Genomic DNA, 25,568 nt, shown 5'->3' with positions numbered 1-25,568 from the left:
CCCATTTCAATGTAAATGGCGAGAACAGCTGGAAGCAGGCCGTAGTGATAAGAAAAAGTTTCATTAAAAAAGAACAGGCGGAAGTAGCGTTTTGAAAAAAAAGATTCAAGAAATATACCCATATGATTGCTTAAACATACGGTTAAAATAAATATTTCTACAGCCGAACCATATGTATACTTGAGGAAACTAAACAATTTGTACTATCAAAATCACTCGTGATCATTTCTTTGTTTAAAAGTTCTTAGTAAAAAGAACCTTCCACTTGAAATCGCAGCCTATTACATGGTATCATTTGATACCCCTTTGCGATAAGATCTTTCGTAAAACAAAACCATAAAGCTTGATGAGTAAACGAACAACCTTGTTGCTCAGACACTTCCACACAAATTGCCAAGCGAAATCGATTTCGAATTACAAAATAATACAGAACTGTAAATGGAGGTAATGAAATGGAATTCAACACGAGACGGACGTTTTCATGATGCGTGAAAGTCAACCTCAGCCTTGTGTGGCTAGGAAGTTAAATAAATCGCAACAAACAAGCAAAGTGAAATGTAAACATCGTAAAGTACGAATACGAACATATGTATGTGAGTACAATGAAATCAAGCTAAACAAGAGCCATTCAATGAGCCACTTTTCATGCTTGCCGCGCTGAATAAGATCGGTTTAAAAAACGAAAAACATCAAAAATAAAGCCAATTCGAACTTATCTTAGATGGCGCTTTTGACTCTTTTTATTCCTTTTTTGTTGCGAATTGGCAGTGTTTTTTGTGCGAAATGCTTCCATGTCAAGTTTGTTGAGCTTTTGCTGGCAAGGTTATTGCACATGAGAAGCGATCGTAAAAGCAATAAAAAATATAAACATACATATATAAACAAACCGCAAAAGAATAAATTTTAAGGTAAAACATGCGATGATTAAATATTTGATATGTCAGATGGTCGGCAAACTACAAAAGAAAAGAGAAATGAGGGTTGACGGTATGGAATAGATATAGAGTTCTCAGACCGCACCCTCCAGCTGTTTGTTGAGTAAAATGAAACTTCCGCCAATTCCCGGATCAAGAATTATCACAAGTGCAACGCCCATAGATCGCAGTTGCAGTGGCACTTATGGCCATCGAAATGCAGTCGCTGCATTTTAATCAAGTGCCAAGAAAACACCTCCAATCCCAAGGCAACTGCTTGGCATTCGACAGGCATTTGCATTTTCTTTTTGGCCCCTCTCGGAAAAATTCCATGCCGTAAATGGGGAAAATAGGGGGAAAGACAAGGAAAAATCAAGTGTAGACAAGTGTAAACTATTCCATTCACCAGCCTTATAGCTAATGGCCATAATGAATATGAATTATTATTTACGCTAATAGCGTGTCTCGAAGGCTTTTCAATATGCAAAAGATAATATCCGGAAATGGGCATGGTTAATTATCTTCGAAGAGGTTTCTGGTTTCGATGTATGAAAGAATATATTAGTTTAGTATACTTTGAAATGGTTTAAACATTTTTTTATAAATAAAAATGTACTATTTTATTTTATTTTTATCTTAAATTCCATTTATTTATTCAAATTAAATTCCATTCATTTTATTTTTATCTTATTAACTTTTTTTCTTACTAATCCATTTAAGTAACTCACTTTGTTCGTTCTGAATTCTTCTGTAATCTAATTTATATCCATTAGTACGCATTCTGTGCGCTTTTGTCATTTGACAAGCCGACACCCTGCAAAATGCATGTTCTAACTTTATTGTAAGCCAAGCCGCCAAACAATAGCTCCATCTCAAAGCCCCTCGTAGAGGGAAAGAAAGAAAAGACGAATAGCCCGCAGTTCTAGCTCTATCTCACCCTCGCATACCTAAATTTATTATCATGTAAAACTTTTGTGCAACAATGTGAACAACAAAAGCTGGAAAATCTACTAGCTACTGTGCAGCTGTTGAACCGCTCCCAACCCCTTCCCCAACCCAATTGTTCTAGTTGATAATTTATTTGAATATTTGGCATAATTATTCCAAAGCGAGCAACAAGAAACAAAAGAGAGAAAACCCGTTATATAATAACGAATATTTCACAAGAGCCCAACTATTATGTGTATCTGTAAGATACAAAATTGCACTGTGAATTGGGCAAACAGAACTATGTTTTGGTTCGGCTTGACTTGACATTGAGACTCAGATATAATGACCAGTTAACCAGTCATAATTTGTATGTATGTATGACTCGGCTATCTGATTGCTGACAAATGAAAAATGATTGTCGCTAATTGTGGCTTAAGTTTGACCAGGGGAAAGGAAACCAGCTTGCTTCTAACTTTAGATATTGAGGGGAAGATAAATGATTTTGCTCAACATTGCAGATTGGCCGTTTAAGGCACTCACACACACACACACAATCTCCTAAAGTCGATTAACTCCATAGCCAAATGAAAGCCCACACCGAACAAGAATAAGATCGAGAACTCGATCTTCTATAATTTTGTAGTTTGCGCCTCTGGCTCTTCTCTTTGTTTTGAGATCTGATCCATGGTTGCGATCGTCGTGCGTCTCGAATCAAAAGGCGCATAAATTTCTATGCTTTTGTAAGTCTTAACCACTCTTCCCCTTCCCAAAAACAGTAGCGGCATCCATTAATCAAAAGGCACTACGGTCTAGCCATCGCAAAGATCGCATATTAGTTACACTTTAGCGGGGCGCCGAGAAATCTGATGGCGGGTTATTAGTTCGTCTGAGTTATGATGCAAAGCAGTTGGGGATTGATCGCTTACATGATGAGTGGCTGGCTACAAAGAAACTTGAGCTGACACAAGACTTGGGGCTTGGCTGAGTTCAAGGCAATCGAAGACACGGCTTAAGAACAGACCTCCGATGGAGCTAATGGATTGTGGGAAGTGCTCCACTAAGTCGAGATTAATTCTTTGGGAATAGGTGTTTATATGTAAGTGAAAAAGCTTTTATGAGAGATTGAGTCATAACTCATTGAAATAGAATTAATAATCACAGATTAATGGAGAATAAGAATGAAGTTTCACAATAATTCTTAAAAAACAATATTTGAACTTTACTAACTTACAAAAGATTTTAATTACTTGTATTTATTTGAAATATAATGCTTAAAATGTCAGAGCATCATAAAAATAAATGGCTTGTCGTTTGATATTTATCTTAAGCTGAGCTTTAACTCATTTTAGCTGCTCATAAATATAACCATTTTGCATTTATGACTTATTGTATGTCAGTATTATTTTATACTTAGATTATCTAGCGCAATGAATCCTTTTCTATCCTTTCTTTTTTTGCAAGACCCCATGAGGAATAGCTGAATAAATTTGCCTGGATTTTTATTCGACTTGCGTCAACGCTTCACAAACGAGGCAGAAATGTCAACAAGGCTTCTGAAATTCGTTCGCTCACATTGGCAAATTTATGCAAATTTTTATTTATTAAATAAACACGCAAAGTGCGTGTCATCAGCTGTTACAGCAGGGTGGATTGCGGATTGTGGGTGGTGGTTAGTCCGCCTTTTTGGGGCCAACGAACGACAACGACAACGACGAGGACAACGACAACGTTGATTGGCAATTTGTTGTAGTAACTACCCGAGTTTAGTTTAATAGGAGGGGTTCTATGGGTGCTAATGAACTTGAGGTTACGGCTAGAGAAAGGGAGAAAGATGTAGTGTGAGTGCGTCAGAGGAGCGATAATGCGTAAGTGATTGTTATGGAGATCATTAAATAGATATCTTAATGGGGGTTTTTTGTGCGCTTGTTTGGATTTCTCAAACCACAACTATTATATATACAGTCACAGAACATTACATGCCTAATAATATAGCAACCCAATTGGAGAAAAGGGAACATTAGATATTATATTTCTTATAAAATTTTGAAAGGGTTTCTTTTAAATTAAAACAAGTAAAGAACTTTAACTACCATTATCCTTGAAGCATTTTTAATTTGAATGTCACATCCCTTTTGTTTTCCATAAAAGTTAACTGGTACAAAGTTGGCAAACTTTTCCTTCAGTCTGTGAAATTCTGTCTGACACTTGACAAGTTGTGATTGCTGTGATATCATGTAACCACTTTCGGTTAAAGTTGCTTTTACTGGCTGTGCCCCAACCTCTATTAATTATAAAAGATACTGCGCCGCCGAGCATGAAATTGGTCTGCCTATAGAACAAAACTCCCTCCTCTACGCATAAGTACGTACCAACCTCCCCGTAAATAAGCCTGACTTTTATGATACTTTGCAGTAGTTACATGGCCCGTCATCGCAGTCGATATCATTCCGAGGCATATTATAGACTGTTTTTTCACGGTTTTCTCTGCATATTAATTTATGCATTCTTTGTCTTGATTGTCTTGCGTTACAGTTGACAAGTTTTGCCTGGTCGGTGGTGGGTGTTCCCGGTGGTTGTTGGTAGCACTTTGTTTATGTGGTTCAGGTAGAATAAGTACCACAATTTATTATCTCCTACATGGCACTGCGTTGTATCGTAACGACTTTGATTAATTTTAATAGCCTCGCTAAAACAAGTTGTCTCGACGACTGTAATTAATAATTATTATTATTTGAATGGTAATTCTGTCTGGCATTTATCTAACCATAGTCTGTATGTTTCTTTCCTCCCGTTTTTTTGCAGACGTCTTGAGAAATTGCGCAAGAGTAAACCTTTTTGTTTTTGGACAAGGTGAGTTGAACTTTGGCAGTCCGATTGGAGTGTCATGTTACCCGAAAGGGAACACAAAAATAATAATTAATTGAGTTTTGTTGCGGGCCGTATCGAATGGCTAATAAAGTTCTTGCGCAATCCAGCATTTCGAAATCCCCATCAAGGGTCACTGGTCGACGAGTCAATAATCTCCCATTAGCCTCCATTCAAAATCAGCGTTATCTATGTAGTACCTCCTCTGCCCCATTTGCTCTACTAACCTAGTGCTACGAAAACGATTGATTGATATGGAATCAGCACTCCTACAACTATCGTAAATTCCTCCATAAAACCAGCGACAACAAAATGTCGCCCACTTGTACAAAGAAACCAAATGCATAATGCAACCCAAAGATTTATCAATATGTGTGTCTGCCGCAAAGTGATACTTTTTATAGTGCCGCCTCTTTAGAGTCAACAAATCGGTGACCCACTTCTGAGTGGCAACGACAACGCGACTCGACTCTCTAATCAGCCAGTAACTTTGCGGCTTGATAAACACATGAATCGGAGATAGAAAGCGAATTGTAATAAAAAAAAGGAAGAACTACAAATCAGTGCACTCACTGGCTGGCAGAAGCTTCCAGCTGGGGAGTGTAATAACCCCGAGTAGAGTTCTCCCGGCTTCCTGTATGCGATAAAAAACAATGAATGCACTCCAATATGTGTCAACTTTACTGTCTGCCAACTGGCAGATACTTGCCACAAACTCTATCTTTTGTTCCAGGTCCTTGGTCCTATTTTAACCCTCGCAACGCCCTCTCATTTCGAAAACTTTAAAGCTTATGCTATAAAAGTTTTTCTCTTTATAATACTCAGCTTTTTTTTTTCTAATTAAAACTTTTCTGCTTTATGGGGCTCAACACTTTGGTAATATTTTGCTTTTATTAGTGGCCCACTGTGTCAAGCCAGTTGGAAATTAACTTTGCGATGGACTTAGTGGGCTTATTGGCGGCGCCTTAAATGGAAAACAGGGAAAGCGTCAATGGGCGGGAAAGGTGGGAGGTGTGGCCCACATGTGGAGAGGATAGCTCCTAAGAACTGGCGGCTCTCCATGTCTTCCCCTTTCTATTTTATTCTATCCCGAGATGGGTTTGATGTGTTTCTTTTGTTATCCCAAACAATTCGCGCACCTAACCTGTCAAGAATTTCAATGAGTTCGTTTCCCTTTCGGTAGTCGGTCTCTCAGCTTAGAACCAAAAAGAGACAAGTATAGAGACACGGGGAAAAAAAAGAACAAGGTAAAACACCTGGCAAAAACAGAACCTGTTGGCATACTCATGTTGTAGCTATGCATATCATATAAAGAAGTTGTAAACCCTCAGTTCCCTAAGTATTTATTGTTTATCTTATCTAATATGTTCCGTTTTATGACTTTCATAATATTATTTAATAACACCAATAATATTTTATGTATTTATGATAATGACTTTCCACTTAATGGGCATCTTCCTACCTATTTAATTTTGGGATTGTTAATTACTTTTTTATATTGCTAAAAAGTATATTGAATTCGTTGCAATAATGTTTCATACCACCCTCCATTTAATTTTCCACTTGATTAGTGGCCTTTGGCAGTATCTCAAAGTGAAATTTTTGGCGCCCCCTCTTCAAAAACTCGTTATCCCAATAGGGGACTTAGCAGAAATGCAAAATAAAACAAAAAAGCTTTTTCCTTATGTAGCTAATTGTTATTTAGTGCGACTGAAAGAGCCACCAACACCTGAAGTTTTGGACTCGTCTCATGAATAATCAAATGATGAGACATCGTGTTTAGATTTAGTTCAGGTTCATCTAACTTCATTGCGTCACACACGTTCTTCGACTCTTAACTGATGAGAAAAGTTATTGACATCTAAGTGTGTAAGTGAGCCGGGGCACCTAATCGATTTGCCCTTTTGAAAGTTGCGGTTCTCTGCGTCCATCAAAGGCTATTCTCTCTTTTTTTGTTTTTTTCTTGGGCAAAGTTTTATGAGCCAATTACATGCAACACTGGGCACAAGAACACACCATTCGAGCGCTGAAATATCGCATCCATCACATGCTAAGCTCGCATCATGTAGCAGCTATTATGTGAATGCGATTCGACATGGCCCCTCGTCCTTCCTCTCCTTGGAAAACCCTCAACGCATGCAACCTATGAGTTTATATCGCCGTCTGTCATTAAACTGTCGTAAATCACAAGTAATTGACATTATACAACAGCCAAGCGAAACGGATCGGTCAAACGATCAGCAGACTGGCAGGCAGGCAAGCAGGCAAATAAGCAACAATTACCCCAAGACAACAAACATTTTTCTCAAAACACACGTAGCAACAATTAAGCTAAAAGATATCACATGGAAATCGTGGCCAAATGTTGAACTAACGAAGTTGAAATGCTCTATGAGTTATAATCTGGAAATTGTAAAAAGTTATCATGGAAAAATTATGGGTATATTTTTAGGGTATGTGACATAAAAATGCTCTTCCTCGAATATATATTTTATTTTTTTTTAATATTCTACAATGTTAGAAACAGTTTGCTGTGTATTTTGCTTTCAATTTACCCCCAAAAATTCATCAACTCAATGCCGCCCGCTTCATTCCCACAAATTAATGCGAATCCACATGGGAAGATAACTAAAGCGATAGGAACCCATTTTCTAAAACAGTTCGACGTTTGGCTCTGCACATCTCCCACCTGCCCGTCCATCTCTAGATCAATTGGCATAGATCTCTTGAGATTGCAGTGCCCAAATGAAATGCACAATTGAAATGCAGCGATACAATGTACGAACATATATATTTAGACTGACACACTAAGCGAAAAGCAGACGACTGAAACGTAACCAACCCAAGTCAACCCACTTTTCTCAGAAGATTACGAAATTCGTTGGCCAATGGATGCTGTGAATGTGCCACGCGTAATTCTATATAGAACAGATGGGTTAGATAAGGCGAGCGAAAAAACTATAAATAATTCAAGATACTTATATACCTTTTGCATGCATCGAATTGTTAGCTAATAGCTGCAAAAATGACGTTGCAATTGCATTCGAAGGTCTTTTCGACTGGCAAGTGGTCAAGGTTTTCGGTTCTTAAGTCATGAGTAGTTAAAAAATACATAAAAATCCACAGATATATGCGTCATATTTTTCATTGCAATAAATTTGTGTTATTTTATTATTATTGTTTGGATAATAAACAGGAAATTGCAAATCAAGGCAGGAAAAAGTAACGCCTTATGCTATCAAGTGTTTGCAAACAAAAGACGCAAAACATGCTGAATTACTAATAAGCTATGATGTTTATATATCAAATACTTATGGAGTGTTGAATTTTATTTAACCGCATTGACATTCTCTAGCTCATTGTAGTCTAAAAATTGTAAATTTTACTACAAAACTCCATGAGAGACTTTTTACTCGTTTTAACCGCTTCACTGCTCATAAGTGTAACCGAATCTTAATGAATCTTTATTCCTTCCTTTAGCAATTACAACATATAATTTATGCAAATTTTGCATTTTTATACGCTTCAGCAACTTCTAATGACTCTCAATTCGAAAGTATTCTTCGTTTTATGGACTTTAACTAGAAAACTGTTGGAAATCGCTGGTGGTGTAATATTAAAGCATCCGTTCTGAATGTCATTGAGTAGACTTAAGGGGTTATAAAAAACTTACACACTCGTCTTGTTTTTATTGCTGCGAAGGAGTTGAGGTTCAACACTGGTCAGGAATGTAATTACACTGCGCATTAAAATTAAGCAACATAAACTACAGACAACAACATAAACAAGCCAAAGCAGAACTAATTAACATTCCCCTTTCGTTTGGATCCAATGGAGTTGTGCAGCATATGGGGATATCTATAGTACAGAATCGCTGAGGGGGTTCTATGTTCGGAGTAGGGGCTATTTTAAAATTTTCACAAAACCAGAGTTCCTAACTATTATTATTATAATATCAAAAATATTATATACCATACTATACTATACCATTTCCGGGCATAATAATGCAATAATAGTAATACATGTTTGGGGAAAGTAGAACCCCTTTTCGTCTTCCTCCATGTACGCCCCTGTGCTGGCGGTCATTTACGATCGAAACTGATGGGGGGCAGAACTGCAGTCAAAACTCCGCTCGTCACGCTTTAACGGCTCTGACAACTCCCCTCGAGTTGACTGGAATGTGTTCCAAATAGAAGTCTCTGGTTCCACTTTGGGATGAATGGAATTCGAATTGTTCTCCCCTATTTTATTGTTATTTCTCTTCTGCTTCATTTGTTCCATTTTATTCCATGTTATTTTGTTCTATTGTCTATCGGAAGTTGTGTTTGTTGTTAATTTATGCGTTTTTGTGGAAGTACCCCGTCCCCAGAATCCGACAGGAAATGCAATTAGTTTGAGGGGGTTCACTCTCTGCATTTGGAAATCTTTTTTTTTTTTGTCAGTGTTTTGTGGAGTGTCATAAATTGGCGGCGGTTTTGTTTATGTTTCTGCTTGGGCTGTTGCTTATGTACTGTGTGTGGCCCCTCCGGGTTTCTTTTTTTGACCCACATGCTGTTTAAGTTCTTTTTGAATGCAAATGTGTTTCGAGCCCCTTAAGCAACTTAATGGCATTTTTGACAAATTTGTTGAAAATTTACAACGTGACTACTGCTGATAGATGGAAGTGCTGTCTACATTCTTGGAGAAATGAAGAAACCAGATGGGCACAGATGTACTGACCCGAAGGAAGTTGTTGTCTTAATAAACCAATTTGGAGAACGAATAGAAAACGTTCGAAAATGTTAAAATTTTGCTACGGTAATTTTATTTAATAAATAATTTTAAATCGATTAATGCTAATCAGTTGAGAAAAGTTTGCCTGTTCTCATTAACGTCAACCAGATTATTTACTTTTATTTCTATCCATTTGAGTTTTTCAGGTTTTCGCACCGAACTCGACTGTAATCCCCTAAATCCCCTTAGGTTTGGAGCATTTCTGTTCGCATTTTATTTCTAAAAATATAAAACTTTTTACTTACGTGCCGCTTAAACAATGCCAGGAATTGGCGCGTGAAAATTGTTTCGTTTGATGAAAAAATACAATTCAATTGGAAAGCAGTTCAAATAGACAGAAAGAAGCGCTAATTAGCGAACAGAAACAAAAGCAAACTAGCAGCAAAACTAAAAAAGCAATATTGCAGTTAAAGATGCAGAAGATGCATCTATGCAAGAAGAAAATTTCACTGGGAAAATTATAAAACGTACACACATCGTCGATATCGATTTCACTGCGAAAATAGGAAAGCAAAAACCGGCAGGAAAAACTGTGGAAAACCCGAAACTCGTTCGCGCAGGCGCTTTTCATTTTCAATGCAATGACAATATCGACGCCAGGGGGCGCCACACCACACTCACAGACAGCACCCAGGCAGCCAAACTGTTCCCATTAATCGCACGTTCTAGATATCAGATCTGTTATGAACGATGATCGTTCATTATCGCCGCGTTACGTGTTCGTCGGGAGGCAAAACGAAAATTCTCATAAATTTTTTACACTGCGGGGAATGTGAATTCCTTTCTCCACCTCGTTTTCAGCATCATCCTCTCTAGTCCAGCATATATCTTGGTCACTGGGTCGGTCTCGCTGGCGTCTGGCTTACATAGTTTATGTGAGTGGGGTTCGAACTGCCGATCTTTTGGGGGCCACCGCACGATCTTAACTCCATCCCGCCGCTTTTGCCGCACTCGTATTTATTTACTTAGACATCAGGTAACCCCACGTCCGACTGTGCCACCTCCCCGGTTGTTTACTAATTTTCTTGCCCCCTGGAATATCTAGTCCGCCTGTGATTTGTATCTATTTTTACCTATTTAGATGCTTCAGCTCTTAGTCAATGCAGACGATTCTTTTGGCTGAATTTTCTCATTGCTTGAGCAATTTATTCAGATTATTGAGAAACATTTGCTTGTGGTTAACAGGTGGCGGTTTATAAGTGGGCTAATTGCTGTGCAATCGAAAGGAAATGGTTGAGGAAATTTGAAATGGAAAATTAGTAAGCAACGCAAGAGAACGTGTCTTGAAACTCATAATTAAATAATATATTTAGAAAAAAAATATATTAAAAGTATTAGCTGCAGCAGTCTATAAAAAACAAGTCCTGTTAGACTTTCCAATTTATTTTAATGTATACTTGACCAAAGCGATCTGTGATCAAAAAATGTTCCGCTACCCGCCCATATTTGCATCTAATTGCAATTACAAATGCAAAATGTTTACGGTGCTCCACCAATTCAGCCATATCTCAACCAAACTCAACCCCGTTGACCTACAAAAGAAAAGGTTTATGGACAAAAACGAGACCTCAGATGCTAACCAAAATGCCGAACCAGACAATTATGCATGCCCTGGCTAAAAGATACGAAAGTTTTACGAGTATAATCAGGCGCAGAGCGAAACTTATCGTAGGTCAGAGCCAGTGAATCGAACCGAAAGCAGGCGTTCAGATAGATGGCACAAAAGATAGATAGATAGATGGGTTTTGTGGGAGGAGGAGGATCGGGGAAAGGGTGAAATGATTCAATGATTGCCAATGGTCGGAGCAGCGACAACATGGCAACTGTTGATGCACAGAAAGAAATCAAGTAAGGATCAAGATGATATGATATGGTATATTTATTATGTATAATTTTTAACCTTTGACTAAATTTGATATTAAGAAATGTTATTTATTGGATTTTTTATTTTAAATTGAAATCTGATACGGGTTGATACTCAATTTCATCGAAATGATCACCTTATCATATCAACTTTTTTCTCTGCATGCATCACGGACTGCAAAAAATTGCTGCTGCTGGCACAATGAAGCTAGCTCCTTGTTCGACTTGCAGACTGGCTTTTGGTTTTGGTTTTGGTCTTCGAGTGGAGTAGATTGGTCGGAATGGGATGGGATTTTGGCTCTGCTCCACTATGATTAAGCAGCGGCTTCGAATCGATGATGTCGAGGTGCTGGTCAATGGTCAGCAGCAGTAATAAAAACAAAAACAGAAAAATTGATTGGCCATGCTCGTGGCTGCAGGCAGTGGTTAAATCAAAGGCTTCCACTTTTTCAATATTTTTTTTTTTGGTTTTATTTTCCCAACTCGATCTTGTCCATTATATATTAAAGAGCTGCTTTTGTTGTTATGAAAAAAAAAGAAAATAAAAGAAACTGGTGGGCAATTGATAGGAAATTGGGTTGGTTCGTTGACTTAGCTCCACTGATGCAACTGCAGATTGATTAAAGTCACGGCTCGTCTTGGTAATTAATGCGACTCCGAATGATGTAAGCCCGACTGATTGACAATGGCAGTTAATATTTAATTGATTACCTCGCGCCAGTGCATCAATCAATCAATTGCAGTTGGATTGAATTGCCAAGGAAATGGGCGGGGCTGTCAAATGCGTTGGCTGTTTGTTTGGGAAATGGAAAGTGAAAACATTTGTCGCAATCACTGGAAAGTTGCAGTTTGATTTGTAGCGGATATAAAGCAGGGAAATCAATTCAAACGAGTGCGCGAATCTCTCGGATTCGGCTATATGTGTATCTTTGAGATGCTTTTCGACGGTGCGATACAGACACTGACAGCTGTCAGCGTGTTTCCTTTTTTTTATGTCTTTGCAAGTGACCAGAAAACACAAATTTATTGCATGCCAAAAGGAAAACAAAGCGAAAAAAGAACTAGAAACTTGGGCAGAAATACGCACAGGTACTTAAAAATAGCCATGACGACCCTGGCTGCCCTTAAAATGCCGGCAGTACGCTCTGCTTGGTTTCTTGGATGTTTTCAAGTTATGCGGCCAGACAGATAGGCAACTTTTAGGATACAAATCGAGCTAAGAGATGCAACTAAACAGGAAATGGGCGGAAGTCTATCTGAACGGGTTAATCAATAGAAAGTAGCTGGCAAACTGACTTCCTAATGAGCTCAATGACGGAAATGGCAAATTCTTTGCAATGGGAAAGAAAAGTAATACTAGAAAATGCGCTTACAAAATTGAAAAATTTAAATAAATTGAATAGCAATACAAATTTACTAATTTAAATTTTATTTTCTTCTAATTTCAGGTAAGCGAAATGGGCAGGAAAAATAATTATACTTTATGTAAGTGTTGATAAAATATTAAGCGGAGAAGGTAATGTTGCCACATGCAACCAAAAGATGTTTTCAAGCTATTTTCACTCAACGAAGAGTCCGACAATGGTCCGTTAATTCCCTACTTATGTAGCATCTATAAGAAATACGTTGATGACCCTCGAGGGAGTAGCTCGAATGTAACCAAATTACCCGTGCATAAAAAAGAATTGTGGCCACACATAAAAACGAAGAACCAAGCGGTTCCAGTTTTTAATTAAAAAACCCGACTTGCCAGATCCGAGGAACGGAGCTCCCCAGAAGCTTTTCCAGCTCTCTTGTCTTGAGTATTAATTAACCACTTCCTCTCTCGTTTCTACGATCTCTTGTTATTATTTTTTGTGTGTTTTTCTTATAGCCATGCGAATGGTAATAATAATTATTATTCTTTTTTCCTTCTTCCTTTGCCGAAAAAAGACTGTTTGTTTAGTATTCTGTGGGCACATTTGACCCAAATCAAACGGTTGCTGACAGCACTGACCTATTTTGACGCCAAAATCAAAAAAAATACTTTTATATGCATATCAAATCACGTTGCGGTGGTTATATTATACGATTTGTATGAATAAACAAGCAAAAATGATGCAAAATTAATGCAAAACGATTTCATGTTAATCAATTTGTTGTTTAGCTTTATTTTAAGCAGAAATTTAGCCAGGTAAATATCTTTAAAAACATAATACTAAATAATTTGACTCATACATGAACAATTTCAAATTTTTAACCTGCTACTTTGCATCTATGATCAATGTCGTTAAACTTGACTTGGACTTTTCTGCAGGCCGCCTTCTCTCACTTTGTCATAACAAATTGAATAATCTCTCTACTAAATTAGCCGATCCGATGTGAGTAAGTGAAAGTGCCGAATTGCATGTCGCATGTGTCCCATCGTGCAACGTTGCGTATGCGTAATATTTTGTCAAAATCAAAAGCCGCAAAAAATGATCATGAGAGAAAACATGAAAACAAGATCCAAAAGCAAATTGCTGGCAATTTATGTGCAGAGCCTAACGGATAATTATTATTTACGCATTTATTGGTGCATGAAAATGTAAATTGCGACAAGATCACGAAAGGAGTTACTAAACTGCAACTACAACAGCAACTTCAACCGGGCAAACCAAGTTTGGTCAGCAAAGAAGCGACAACGAACTCAAGTGCATTAACCTTAAAAAATCTTTAGCCACTTAAGTGCAACGCCAACACCAACAAACCAAAAACAACAACAATAACATGCGTTTGGCGACAACAACAACGAGGGGAACAACAAGTTGTTAGCCCGCTGGACCATGATCTTCAAAAACCTGCAATCGAAGACCATGTGAAAGAAGCTAAAGCCTCCGAAGCCAGTTTAGCAAGTTTCGGACCCCAGGAGTTCAGGTCTTCGTCTTTGGCCAGCAACTTGTTAGGGATTTTAGCAGTGCCCCCGTCTTTTCCGTCCCCTTAACTCAAGTACAATCAGCAAAACTTTGGCTGATTTAACAGCAAATTGGAAAAGGTTTCTCCTCCACTGATTGACAACTTCATAATGAATTTTCACAAATAGTTTGACAGACATTGACTCTCATTAAGTATTTACTCTCCCCTTTCAATCAATATACAGACCTTTGCACACTTGCACTTTCCGTTGTGGAAATTTTGGGTTTTATTGAAATGCTGCCAGACATTTCCCGACTCATTTACTTTCCATTTTTGTTCAGCTTTTCATTGCCTTTCTTTGTGATTTATTTATATCGCTTTAAATGTTCCAGCGATGAAGAGTTGACAGACCTTGACTTTTAGCCCGCTCTTATATGTATACTTCCACTTTCCGGCTGTTTTATTTTTCCTCCTTCCTTTTTCCTACCCAAAGAAAGCCTTTCAAATGGAAATTTTGTGACATTTCTTATTTACGAGTTTTCTCGTATTTCTTTTGTGAGCTGTGGCTTTTTGACGATGCTGCACTGCGTTGAGTGGCCCGACGCCTAAAATGATATATGGTTTGACTTTAGCCTAAATGGTATGAATAAGTTTGTCTGCATAATAATGTCACTTTCGGGAGTTGTATAACGAAGCTCATCTCGAGTGCCGTAATAGCCAACAATTGAAACTAAACCATTTAGGAGCGTGTCAAGTAATTATATTTATGTTTCGGTTGCCTCATCGCGATGATCTGTGCAAATTTTAAACAGTTTTACTTACCAAAGTGTTTTAATTACAACTTTGACATTACTTGTACTTTCGAGAATTGCATGTCTAATGGCTTTGCGCTTGGCGGGCTTTTTGGCACTTTTTTCGTTTTGGTTTTTCGCATTTTTTTGTTTTCATGACGATTGCCAATTTTTCATTGTTGAAAGATGTAAGATGAACGAAAAACTGAAACCCAAACTGCAACTGGAACTGCAAAGGCAAAGCGAGTGAATGGATTTGCCACAGCCTTGGCTGGCAAACAAATGAGAAACAAAGGCAAAGTCGGGTTTTCAAGCCGGAGCTTTGAGCTCAATGGTTGGTCATCGGAATAGAAATCGGAATTTTCAATCGGTTATCGTTGCACGCCAGGTGCGAGTTATGCAACCGAAATAGCCAAAGTTCAAGAAATTGGCACGGGCTTGACTCACTCCACAAAACTGGGTCAAGTTTTTAATGATTCTCCGCGCACACGAAAAGTAAACAAAGAAATTCGCCTGTTCTCTTGCTGTTGCATAAAAGCAAAAACCTTGCCCAGCCTCAACAACGCAAAACTCTCGGAAACGGACCAGATTTAAATAAAATTTAGCCATAAACCGCGTTATAAAAGCGCATTTTAATGGCCGCAAACGTATACAAAACATAAAAAAGGAAACTGATCGGAAACAATGGATTCGGGATGCTTAAAATAAAATCCCCTAAAAGCATTTTTATTTTGTCCCTGAATATTTGAGCACATGAGCTTACCACCACCGCACCGGCTGCCTTGAAGAGTGTAATAAAAAACACTCCCCGAATAGATTTTTCGTGTGGGATTTTGGCTCAGGTGCAGCAGCACTCGAGAAGCTGTTTTATTTTTCAACCCCCCAAAAAGAAAAACCACCCACCACTTTATAAGTGCAGTGAATGGTTTTAGTGTGCAAGCCATGCAATTTGTGGCTTCCACTTTGTCTGAGAACTCGTTACGGATTCTCCGCACGTAATCGATGCCTTTGAAGCCGCAGCTTGATGTGTCTCATTTATTTGTACACCAGCACTCAGTTGGATTCTGGAAAATAAACTAGTTCGATCGATCGACATCAGTGGAATTCAGACCAGATGCCATCATCACTAATTACCTCTACTCGCATCCACGCGACAAGCGGTTCGGTTCAGTGAACCCCTAAATTTGGCATTATAAACATAAAGCCGACTCACACGATCCCATATTGTTTGTCATCCAAGCAATATTTTTCTTTTATTTATTTTTCGAAAATGTAATAAAGCAAAGCACAAGCTGTGAAAATTAGCAATAAAAATAGGAAGACCATATAAATACTATTAAATTTGGCCGATTGATGTGTTTATCTTCATAATGAACCGTCTGTGGGCAAACAAAAACTGGTTCAATGCTATGGTCTCTTGGGAACTCTAAAGCCCCACAACCCGCTGAGCTTACGAAAATCCCCATTCTCAAACGATGAGGGTAATCATGATTACCGATGGAAGATCGCCGACCACTTGATAATTTTATTAGAAGACTGTTGCCCACAACCCCTAATTAGTTTTATATTCAAATTTAGACCGTTTGTCTTTCTCTTTGTCGGTTCGTCGTCATTTTTGCCATTTCACTTCACATGCCAAGTGGGAGAATTTTGACCCAATTTCGGTTAAGCATTCTCTCTGTCTTTTGTCTTTGGGTAGCGGCAAAAATAGTAAACTGAACATGGTTTGTGTTAAAAATAGCTCCATGGCAATCAAGGCTAGTCCCAGAATTTCCCAATCAATTTTCAAGGCAATTGTGGGGCATTTGTCTCCGTCTTCATATGAAATCGAAAGCAATTTCACTTTGACACCTAATTGTCAAAAAACTGACAAACAACTGTCAGTCAATCAAATGTCAATTGGTTCTGCCTGTGGTTTGTGTTTTTTCTTCAATTATTTGGTTTAGTTTTCAGCTTTTTCCAGTAAGTAGTAACTGCAAGAATGAGAGATTGAAGAGGAAAAGGGTAAAAATGTGTAGTTGAGCTAGTTTAAAGGGAGGTAAGTCGATCTGGTTAACTAATCGGCCACAAAAGCAAGTGACTAAGGTAATATCATTAACCGAAGGGCAGACAAAGGGTTGAATCGGTATATAAAAAGGTATCAGTGACATACATTGGATTGCAGTCATACGGGATGAAGGAAAAATAAAGATTGATGGGAGAATTTATAAAAAGGTTTTGACAGGTATTTCTTTTAAATGAAATGTTTAAGAATTAATTAAACTTACAGATGCTATAGCTATCACACGATCTCTCCTTGGCTTTATATAACAATTGTCGCATAAAGAAACTACAATATGGTTAATTGTGTTGATCATGCCTTCGCACTGTCACTTGTGTGTGTTGCTTTTAATAATTGCTTCAATTATTTTCATATTATTAAATGTTAAAATGCTTTTTGTTCGCTGCTTCACTCACAAATTATGGACCAGTACCGGTCTCCCCGCAACAACGCTTTTCTCGCCCCGTCTCGATCCCATCATAATCATCATCGCCATGACAAGTAGCCACATCAATTCATTGCGCCGTCTTGGAATCGGGCCTGAAATGGGATGGTTATAGAGCAAATGGCGATGGAGAGGCGTGAAGGGGGCCTCTTGAGCCATGAAAAACTCTCGTCTCGCTTTGGCAAAGTGTGCTCATGTTCATTAACGCCAAAGTTGAGGCAATTGTCGCGAGTCGTCAACGTCGCTCGGCTCTTTTCCTGGCCCCCTGTCCGCTGTAATCTGAGCCCCACCACCCTGCACCACCCTGCACCACCCAGCAGACCCACCATAAGACCCACCAGCAATTGCTCGAGTATTCCATGGCTCATTGTAAAGCGCCAACGCCCCGTTTCCCCGCCCCTCAAAAAAAAAACTAGACACACCGAACCAAAACCAAAACCCGTAGTTTGTAGTTGCTGGCTTTTGGTTTTGGTTGCTTTGGTTTTGTCAGCTGTCAGCAGATTTTTTCACCGCTTTCTGTATGGAAAGTGTGACATTTTGATTAGTTCATATATCTTTTGCTCTTGGTTTTTCTTTTATTTTGGCCTGCCCCGAGGCTTTGGGATTGAACTTGAGGCGGTCTGGTGGGTTAATGAACATCAAGGTTGCGAAGACCATTAACCGAGAATTGAATAAGTGGCAAAGATTCTTTTATTTTTTGGGGTGTCTTTAAATTATGACAAGCATATGGCAATGTGTTTGGAGTAATTGTTGTCTCGGGTTGTAAAAGGGGGGCATTAAAAGGGTGATAAAAGTGGCGGCACATAAACCCAGTCACTCAAACTGTTAAAAAATGATTTTTTAATGAATTTTACATGATTTACTTATGATTGTTTTAAAACTTTTGTCTGGAGATTAAATCTAATCCATATTGAAAGTTGTTATTAGTCAAAAACTACACAGAGGGAAATATTCAAGTACATTGTTCTTGAATTAAGAATTAAATGAGAATAGTTCAATTGAGGGTATTTAACAACTTTATATAAGTATAAACTGAATGGACAAATAGTTAGTTGTTGAGATACACATTGTAAGGACCACCAATTCAAATAGATTCAAGTACATTGAAAACATTTTCAATATATTTAGATGAGAGCGTTAAAATTCTCTCTGTATTTATTTAAATTTATTTTGGTAAGACTCTGTAAAAGTTTAAGTAAAAGTATTATAAATGGCACTTGGAGTTCACTATCCCAAAATGAATAGAAACTTCCCCATCCATAGGCAACATCCACCTATCAATCAAAGTCGAAAGGTTACTGGGGATCTCAATCTCCGCCCGATTTCCCCCGTCGTTCGCAGCTCGCTCTCATCATTGTTAACTCTATTTTGAAAACAAATAATCCCCCGCGGCTAATTTCGATTCAGATTGTAACAGTTTCACTTCGCTTCCTGCATTTTCCATCCCGACGTCGACAGACCCATTAACCAAAATCTGCAATGCGCTTGCAGCTGTTACACACAGATACTTGGATGTTTATTACTCAATCTGGAATTACATTCGAAGACTTCCGCGACGAGCTACGAAAAATCAACATCGAAATGCATCTATATTTGTGCGCTTATTTCTTTTGTATTTTCCATTCCCATTTGCATTTGTGGGCAAAGAGAAATGCAGTCAACTGTCAAATGAGCGAGTGGAAAGAAATGGAGGAAAACACACGGCTAATTGTCATTTTCCGACAACAAAAGCGACAAACTCCGGCGATCCAGTTTGTTCCACCCAAAAACGGGCAGTTGCCACTTCAAGCGATTTCACGATTGTTGCTGCCGCCACACAGTTGGGTCCAATAAAGCATAATGCCCAGAAACATGGGCAATAAAATCCGTTAGCCCCCTGCACTTGTTTCGCCATCCAGTCCCAATCCCCCCAAAGGCTCCCCATTTCGAACCATTGTCTTTGTGCATTCGATGGCCAGTCAAAAGTGTTTCTAGAACGGAAGTTATTAAAATGGTTATTGTTTTTTGCCTATCTGTTTTCCTACTGGATGGCTGCTTTTTTTTCACTGGCACCCCAGCTTGGGGGTTACGGCTGGGGAGCTTTTCCGATTTAAACAGTGCATTGACCACCATTTCCCATTCGCAGTGTTGGCCCTTTTCACAGTCGGGGGTTGACCATTGTTGAGTGTCGGTGTGGCGGTATTAGGGTTTATATGTCAGGCGCACACCTCTAACAACCAGCCCTTATAACATCTGTTGCTTTGGTTTTTTGTATGGGCTATATATGGAATTGGAACTTTAGTTTTTTCAGTGATAAAAATAGTTGGAAAGTGGTGTTATGTCTTAGGAAGTTACTAAGATAATTTTAAATATAAAACTTAGAAGTTTATTAAAAGGATGAAGCAATATTCCATTTTAAAGAAGATAAATAAAAAAAGTAATATGTATGAAACCCAAAGAAATATTGCTTAAAGTATCTGAAATACCAAAATAAATGTTAGGATCTACAGAATTGTTTTTCAGTAGTAAATGTAGTACCAAATCATATTAATTTTAAAAGGTCCAAAACTTTAATATCGTAGTGTAAGATATTTTATTTTTAGGGTACGGCGTATTCTTATACCATAGGATCTCATATTTATTTTTTATGGTTTACTTTAATATCATGGGTTTTTTAATATGATTTTTTATTTTGTATGGTTCCGAGTCTTTGCTTAGAATGTATTATATCTGTGAATTTTTTATTTTTATATTAATAACATGAAGCATTTAAAATTGTTGACAAATTTTAAATAGGCTAATCACCTTCGAAAATGAAATTATTTACACACTGTAGAGTTAAAGATGGAATTAGTTCAGCGAAGCCCAACAACCTATGCCAACTGTAGCACTGACCACCTAATAGTTCCCCTCTGGTAACCCAGCACATTATCCAACCAACCGACTGGAATCGTTGCTACTTCCGCTCCCCATTCGGACTCCCTCCAGCTGAAATCTATATGGATTTGTTGACATTTTGCGCCTGGGGTCATTACTTAGGGTTGGGGGTTAGTGGGTCAATGGTTTATGAGGTCACATTTAGGGGGTCCGTGCTTTACGGATAGTTGGCTGGTTAATGCCCGGTTGAAAAGCCATTCCGCGGCCCTAACCAAATTAGGTGGCATGCAATTTGTGGCCTGCTTTCGGTGTACGAAAATAAGCGTAATAATGAAAACTAAATGAATTTCACTTATGTTTCATGTCTGCGCGAAATTAAATGAACAAAAATGTTTATAGCATGTCGCCTGGCTGGGTTGGCGCTATTTTCTTTTTTGCATTTATTTATTTTCTATTTTCGTGGGCTGGCTCTTTTGGCTTTCTGGGCCACGCGAGGTAATAGTTAACCGAAATTTTGCCGGTTGACAAATGATCCTTTATGTATTTTCTCGTTTCTTGGTGTGTGCCACATAATTAAATGGAGTAACGCCCATTTGGGTCACGTGTGCCAAATATCCAACCGAATCGAAGCACCAGCTCTATGTAAACCATTGCGAATTTCTTGAAAAATTGGAGTCTAACATGCATGTCTAGTGTTGGGCTAAAAAAAATGTGTATCAAATTGTTGCACATTATGATGGGCATGCTTAAGGCAAACATGCATGCCCTTTAGAGGCATTTATGGAGACTACCGGTTGTAGCATTACGAGTACGAGTTTTTGCGAAATTAGCTTAAAGTTTAAACGCTAATAATTGCCTATTAAAAAAAAAGGAAAAAGATTAAAGCTTTTAAAAATAATTATTTAATATATAACATTATATAACAACTTCTTGAGCTATAGATATATTATATTGAGATAATATTATAAAAAAATCTTCTGACTTAATTATTTTACAAATAGCTCATCATAGACTGTTGATTGTTTATAACAGCTTGAAAATTCAGAACGATGATTGTATTTCCTCTGGCATCTGTTTTTTAGTATCTACGAAGGCATTCCGTGAAACCCAAAGATCAAAGCCCCATGATGTGTTTTTTACCCCCAAAACTTCAAAGTGTCAAAAATTGCTTGGCATTTTTGGGCCACAGACAGACAAATCAATAAAATCTGATTGAACAATAGATTCAAGTCGTTTTCGATTTCATACATGTGCCGCTTGTAAGACTATAAAATAAAAACCCTAGACGTGATGTCTTCAAGTCTCATTACGGGCAGTCAGTACTTCGGACAATCGAGAAATATTTGTAAAAATATTTCTTGAATGTAAAATTTTCTGCTTTGTATGCATCATGGACAGGGATTTTTTGACAGTCGGCACTTGAGGCGTCAAGGAATCAAAAGAAACATTTCAATAAATCAAACCAGTAATATTTTTTGACAGCTTATTGACACGTTGAGGCCATCAAGATTCCAAAGCCGAGAGTTGCCAGAATTCCCGCTGGCATTTCGCCGGCGAAGACCAAATTCGGTGGCATCCTCTTTTTTTTGACACTGCCCCTAAAACGAAGCTTACAAATGGCAGCACTCCTTTAACAATGTCTGACATTTTGCAGCTGCCATCGAAGGTAAGGTTTTTCCAATGCATCAGAAAAAAAATAAATAAAAAATGTTAGAGAAGAACTTACTTTACAAGAAGATCTATCGAGTCAACGGGTTTGCATATAAATCCCGCTTCGGTCTGCCCAAAATGATTGCAAGTGTCAAAAGTCAACAACCAAATGTCACGTTTTGTTGTTTTGTTTTTATTTATTTTTCTCCTCCTCAAAGTTTGCCTTGCTGACGAACAGCAAAGCGCACAAACAAATTCACCGCCTCAGTAAGCTATTGACATTTATTAAACATTAAAAAAATGAAGATAAAAGCCTCAGAAGACTGGGAAGTTGGTTTGCCCAAAAGCAAATTGCACTTGGTGAGTGCATCCACAATTTTGTATACCTTATTTTACGGTTTTTTAGATTGAAATGATTTTCCCGCACTTGTCAAAATAAGTCTCGGTAATAAATTGACAAATTATTCACATAAATTTCTTGACATTTTTATTGCCACCAAAACAGCCATGCCATCTTCTCTCCCCTTTTTTTTTTTCTTCCGAGATTGTTAATTTCGGAGACAGGCAACGTAATCTTAACTTAGTGCAACTCAATTACTTTGAGTGGCCAATTTTCCTTTTGTTTTTTCTTATTTTTCTGGTGTCTGCCGACACTTGGCGTAGAAATTTCAAATTAATGGCTTAATATTTTGTTTTTATGTTTTGGGTCAGCGGAGCAGCAGCAGCCTCATCATCAAAGGCGAAATTAGTTGAGGGGACTCTAAGTGGATTATGCAATGGGGAGAAATAAAATGGGTGCTTACCAAATTAAAGCGGTTGTTATTTTCTTTTCCAAGGAGGTTCAGGGGGTCAACTTTCATTTAAACCTTCAGACCTTAAACAAAATTCCGCAATTGGATTATGATGACTAAGAAGGCAATTGACATAAATCAATGGGGTATCACTTTGAATTGACCAAATCGATTTGAAATCGGATCTGATATCGATCTGACGTTTGGAGGTTTCTCAATTTTCTGAAGTTTGATTTGACTTGTTCAATGCAAAACCTCAATGCCAAATCAACCCAAAGACATCTTCGTAAACATGAGATTAAAGAAAAAACACAGAGTACAGCATTGAGAATGACATTTGAATTTCAGTGTCATTAATAGAAATTGCAGACATCGGGTGGGTGTCAAAGCAATGACAAACGATCCCCAACGATCTTGACGTTTCTCAATTGGAATCAATGCAAAAGCAAAAACGTCGTCATAAAATGTCGATAAATGGTTCGATTGCTGGGGCGTGTAATTGTTGGAGATACTTACAATTGACTGTCCGCACAGTTTCAATTGATTTGTCATTTGAATCTGGGAGAACAATGCGCACGTTTGACCGTCGGCAACGACACCTTTTCAAGGGTCTCTAAATTTAGTCACAATGGTTCAACCTTGCCACGAGCTTAGGTTCGAAGTTGGGTTCAAAAAACTTTCGCTTATCAAACTTAGACCAGACACAATGTGAAACTGGTCTTTAAGTCGCTCTTGGATTGCTGCACAAATATCTTAAGTCCAAAAGACGGAAAATGGCGAACCTCAAAATGTGCATTTATTGACAGACAGTTTGAGTAAGCTGTTGGTATCCAACCAGGTGACTCCATCCAACTTCGGCAAAAGTAGGGAAAAGAAACAAGTAGAGCTAACGACTTAACAAGCAGACAACGCCGAAATCTATAGGAAAGCCTCGAACTCAACCCCCACCTTTGTACTCCTTCAAAAATCACAGTAACTGTCAGTTTGATGAAGAAAACGAATGCTGTAAATTATGATTTTATGACACAAAAGTTTTAAAAGCCAATAAATTCAACTGAGCATGCCAAACCGCAAAAGATATAGAGAGAGACAGCTAAAACGAAAATAAAATGGTAGACAAAATGGTTAAGTAAAATAGATACTGGTCGAGTGGTTACCACTGTCAGGGGTACCACAAAATTTTTTTGGGACCTCGTTTAGGGTGCAGTGAGAGAAAATCCTATGATACTAAGCGTTTAAGGAACTGTTAATTATACTATAACCTTATATTTTTATTTAAAGGAAGAGTATAACTGTTGATGATAAGTTTGTTATATTAAGGAACAGTGAAAACCACCACAAACTTTCATAATTTCATTACAGTGCATATCCGAAAAACTGCTTTCATTATGCCTCTATTCATAAGGAAACTTCCCAAACAAACTGAACTTCACGCTGCACTTGGGGTGGCTTTGGTCTTGTGAAAAGGGTTAGGAATATTATGCATATTGAGTGCGAGTTCGAGCTTGGGATCCCTTACAACAAACGTTCAAACTGTCAAATGCACAACGAGCCAAAAAGAAAGGAAAAAAAAAATAACACAGGGCAAGAGAAAAAGGCCAATAATTGGCCATGACTTTGGTTTCCGAGTTTTTATGCCTGTCAGCCAAACCGGCCGTTGCGATTTGGGGGACTGGGAAATGTGAAACTGGGTAGGGTTTTCGGGGGTCTACGCTTACGACTGGTTCTTTACGACCCTTGTGGAGAAAATATGAATAAAGTTTTCGGGTCTTTTGATGAGGCCGCTTGTCGTCGCCCGCCTTGACAATGAAAACTGCTAACTGCTAACTGGCAACTGATGGACTGGCGTTCTTGTTGCCGGCATTTTGAGTTAGTTATGGTTTATGCCCTACGGCATGTCATTGATATTTTGGGGGCGTTGCTGTTTACCATTTATCGTTTTATTTATGGTGTGCACTTGGAATGCGCATCGCCCGCTGATTCTTTATTATTTATTATTATAATATTTCTTTGACTTTCTTTTTTTGGTTAGTTACCGGAAAAAAGGGTTAAAAGTCAAGGGTTTAAAGACTTACAACGTCCATTTCTAATAGAAATTTACCTTCTTACCTCTTTGCAGTTGGCAACCAACAACCAAAACAAATGCAAATGTGCGCCCCAAAGACATATTACCCCGAAAGTTATCAATAATTGTTTGCCGGAAGAGGAGATACAACTCAACCAGTTAAGCAGTTAAGGCTCAGGGTGACTATTCTTTGTGGATACGTTTCTTATTTGGATAAAATCGACAACACAGCGAAGTCGACACAATGTTGGATCGATGCGAAATGCCGGTAAGTATGGTTTTTATAATAAGGAGAAGGTAAACAAATTGTTGATAGGCTGAGATTTCCAAAGCTAGATTGAGATTGTTAAGATTTCCAGCAACCGAGATCTTTTACAAGTTTTTCCAAAATTGTATTATTTTCGAAGATTTTAAGTTTGGAATTTAGTGTCAAGATAATATTTGATATATTTATACAAATAATATATTCTATGAACGAGTATAAGAGAGCATAAGATTAAAGAAATATGCCTATACAACTAACAATAATAAAGTGGAAAAAGATAAGCAAACGTATTGTTAAAAGGAAACTTAGCCAAAAAGTAGGCTTGTTTTTTCGACGCAGAGTCACGGGCTATCAGCTTCTTCAATCAGACCTCTTTAGCTGCCCGGAAGTATGCTATAAGACTGGGTTCCTCATCCAAAGATTACTAATGATACTGATCTTCTTG

At 38.1% G+C, this 25,568-nt stretch overlaps 1 protein-coding gene across 3 annotated transcripts in view; it reads left to right on the top strand.

Annotated features, from left to right (window-relative positions):
- Positions 1–25,568, top strand: part of Dyrk2 (Dual-specificity tyrosine phosphorylation-regulated kinase 2) — a 53,355-nt gene that overhangs the window by 13,939 nt on the left and 13,848 nt on the right. Inside the window, exons 3-4 of one of the 3 annotated variants that reach the window (XM_036815646.3) lie at positions 4,647–4,694; positions 24,913–25,126. In XM_036815646.3, the coding sequence (XP_036671541.3) occupies positions 25,103–25,126 (24 nt within the window). In that variant the 5' untranslated portion in view covers positions 4,647–4,694; positions 24,913–25,102. Of the gene's footprint in view, positions 1–4,646; positions 4,695–24,912; positions 25,127–25,349; positions 25,512–25,568 lie in introns of those variants that run through there. The other 2 variants (XM_036815657.3, XM_070995503.1) reach the window with 2 other exon arrangements.

Source organism: Drosophila suzukii, chromosome 2L (genome assembly GCF_043229965.1).
Source record: "Drosophila suzukii chromosome 2L, CBGP_Dsuzu_IsoJpt1.0, whole genome shotgun sequence".
Classification (NCBI taxonomy): Eukaryota; Metazoa; Arthropoda; class Insecta; order Diptera; family Drosophilidae; genus Drosophila; species Drosophila suzukii.
The sequence above is the reverse complement of the archived record's forward strand: the minus strand, read 5'-3'. Positions and strand labels throughout refer to the sequence as shown.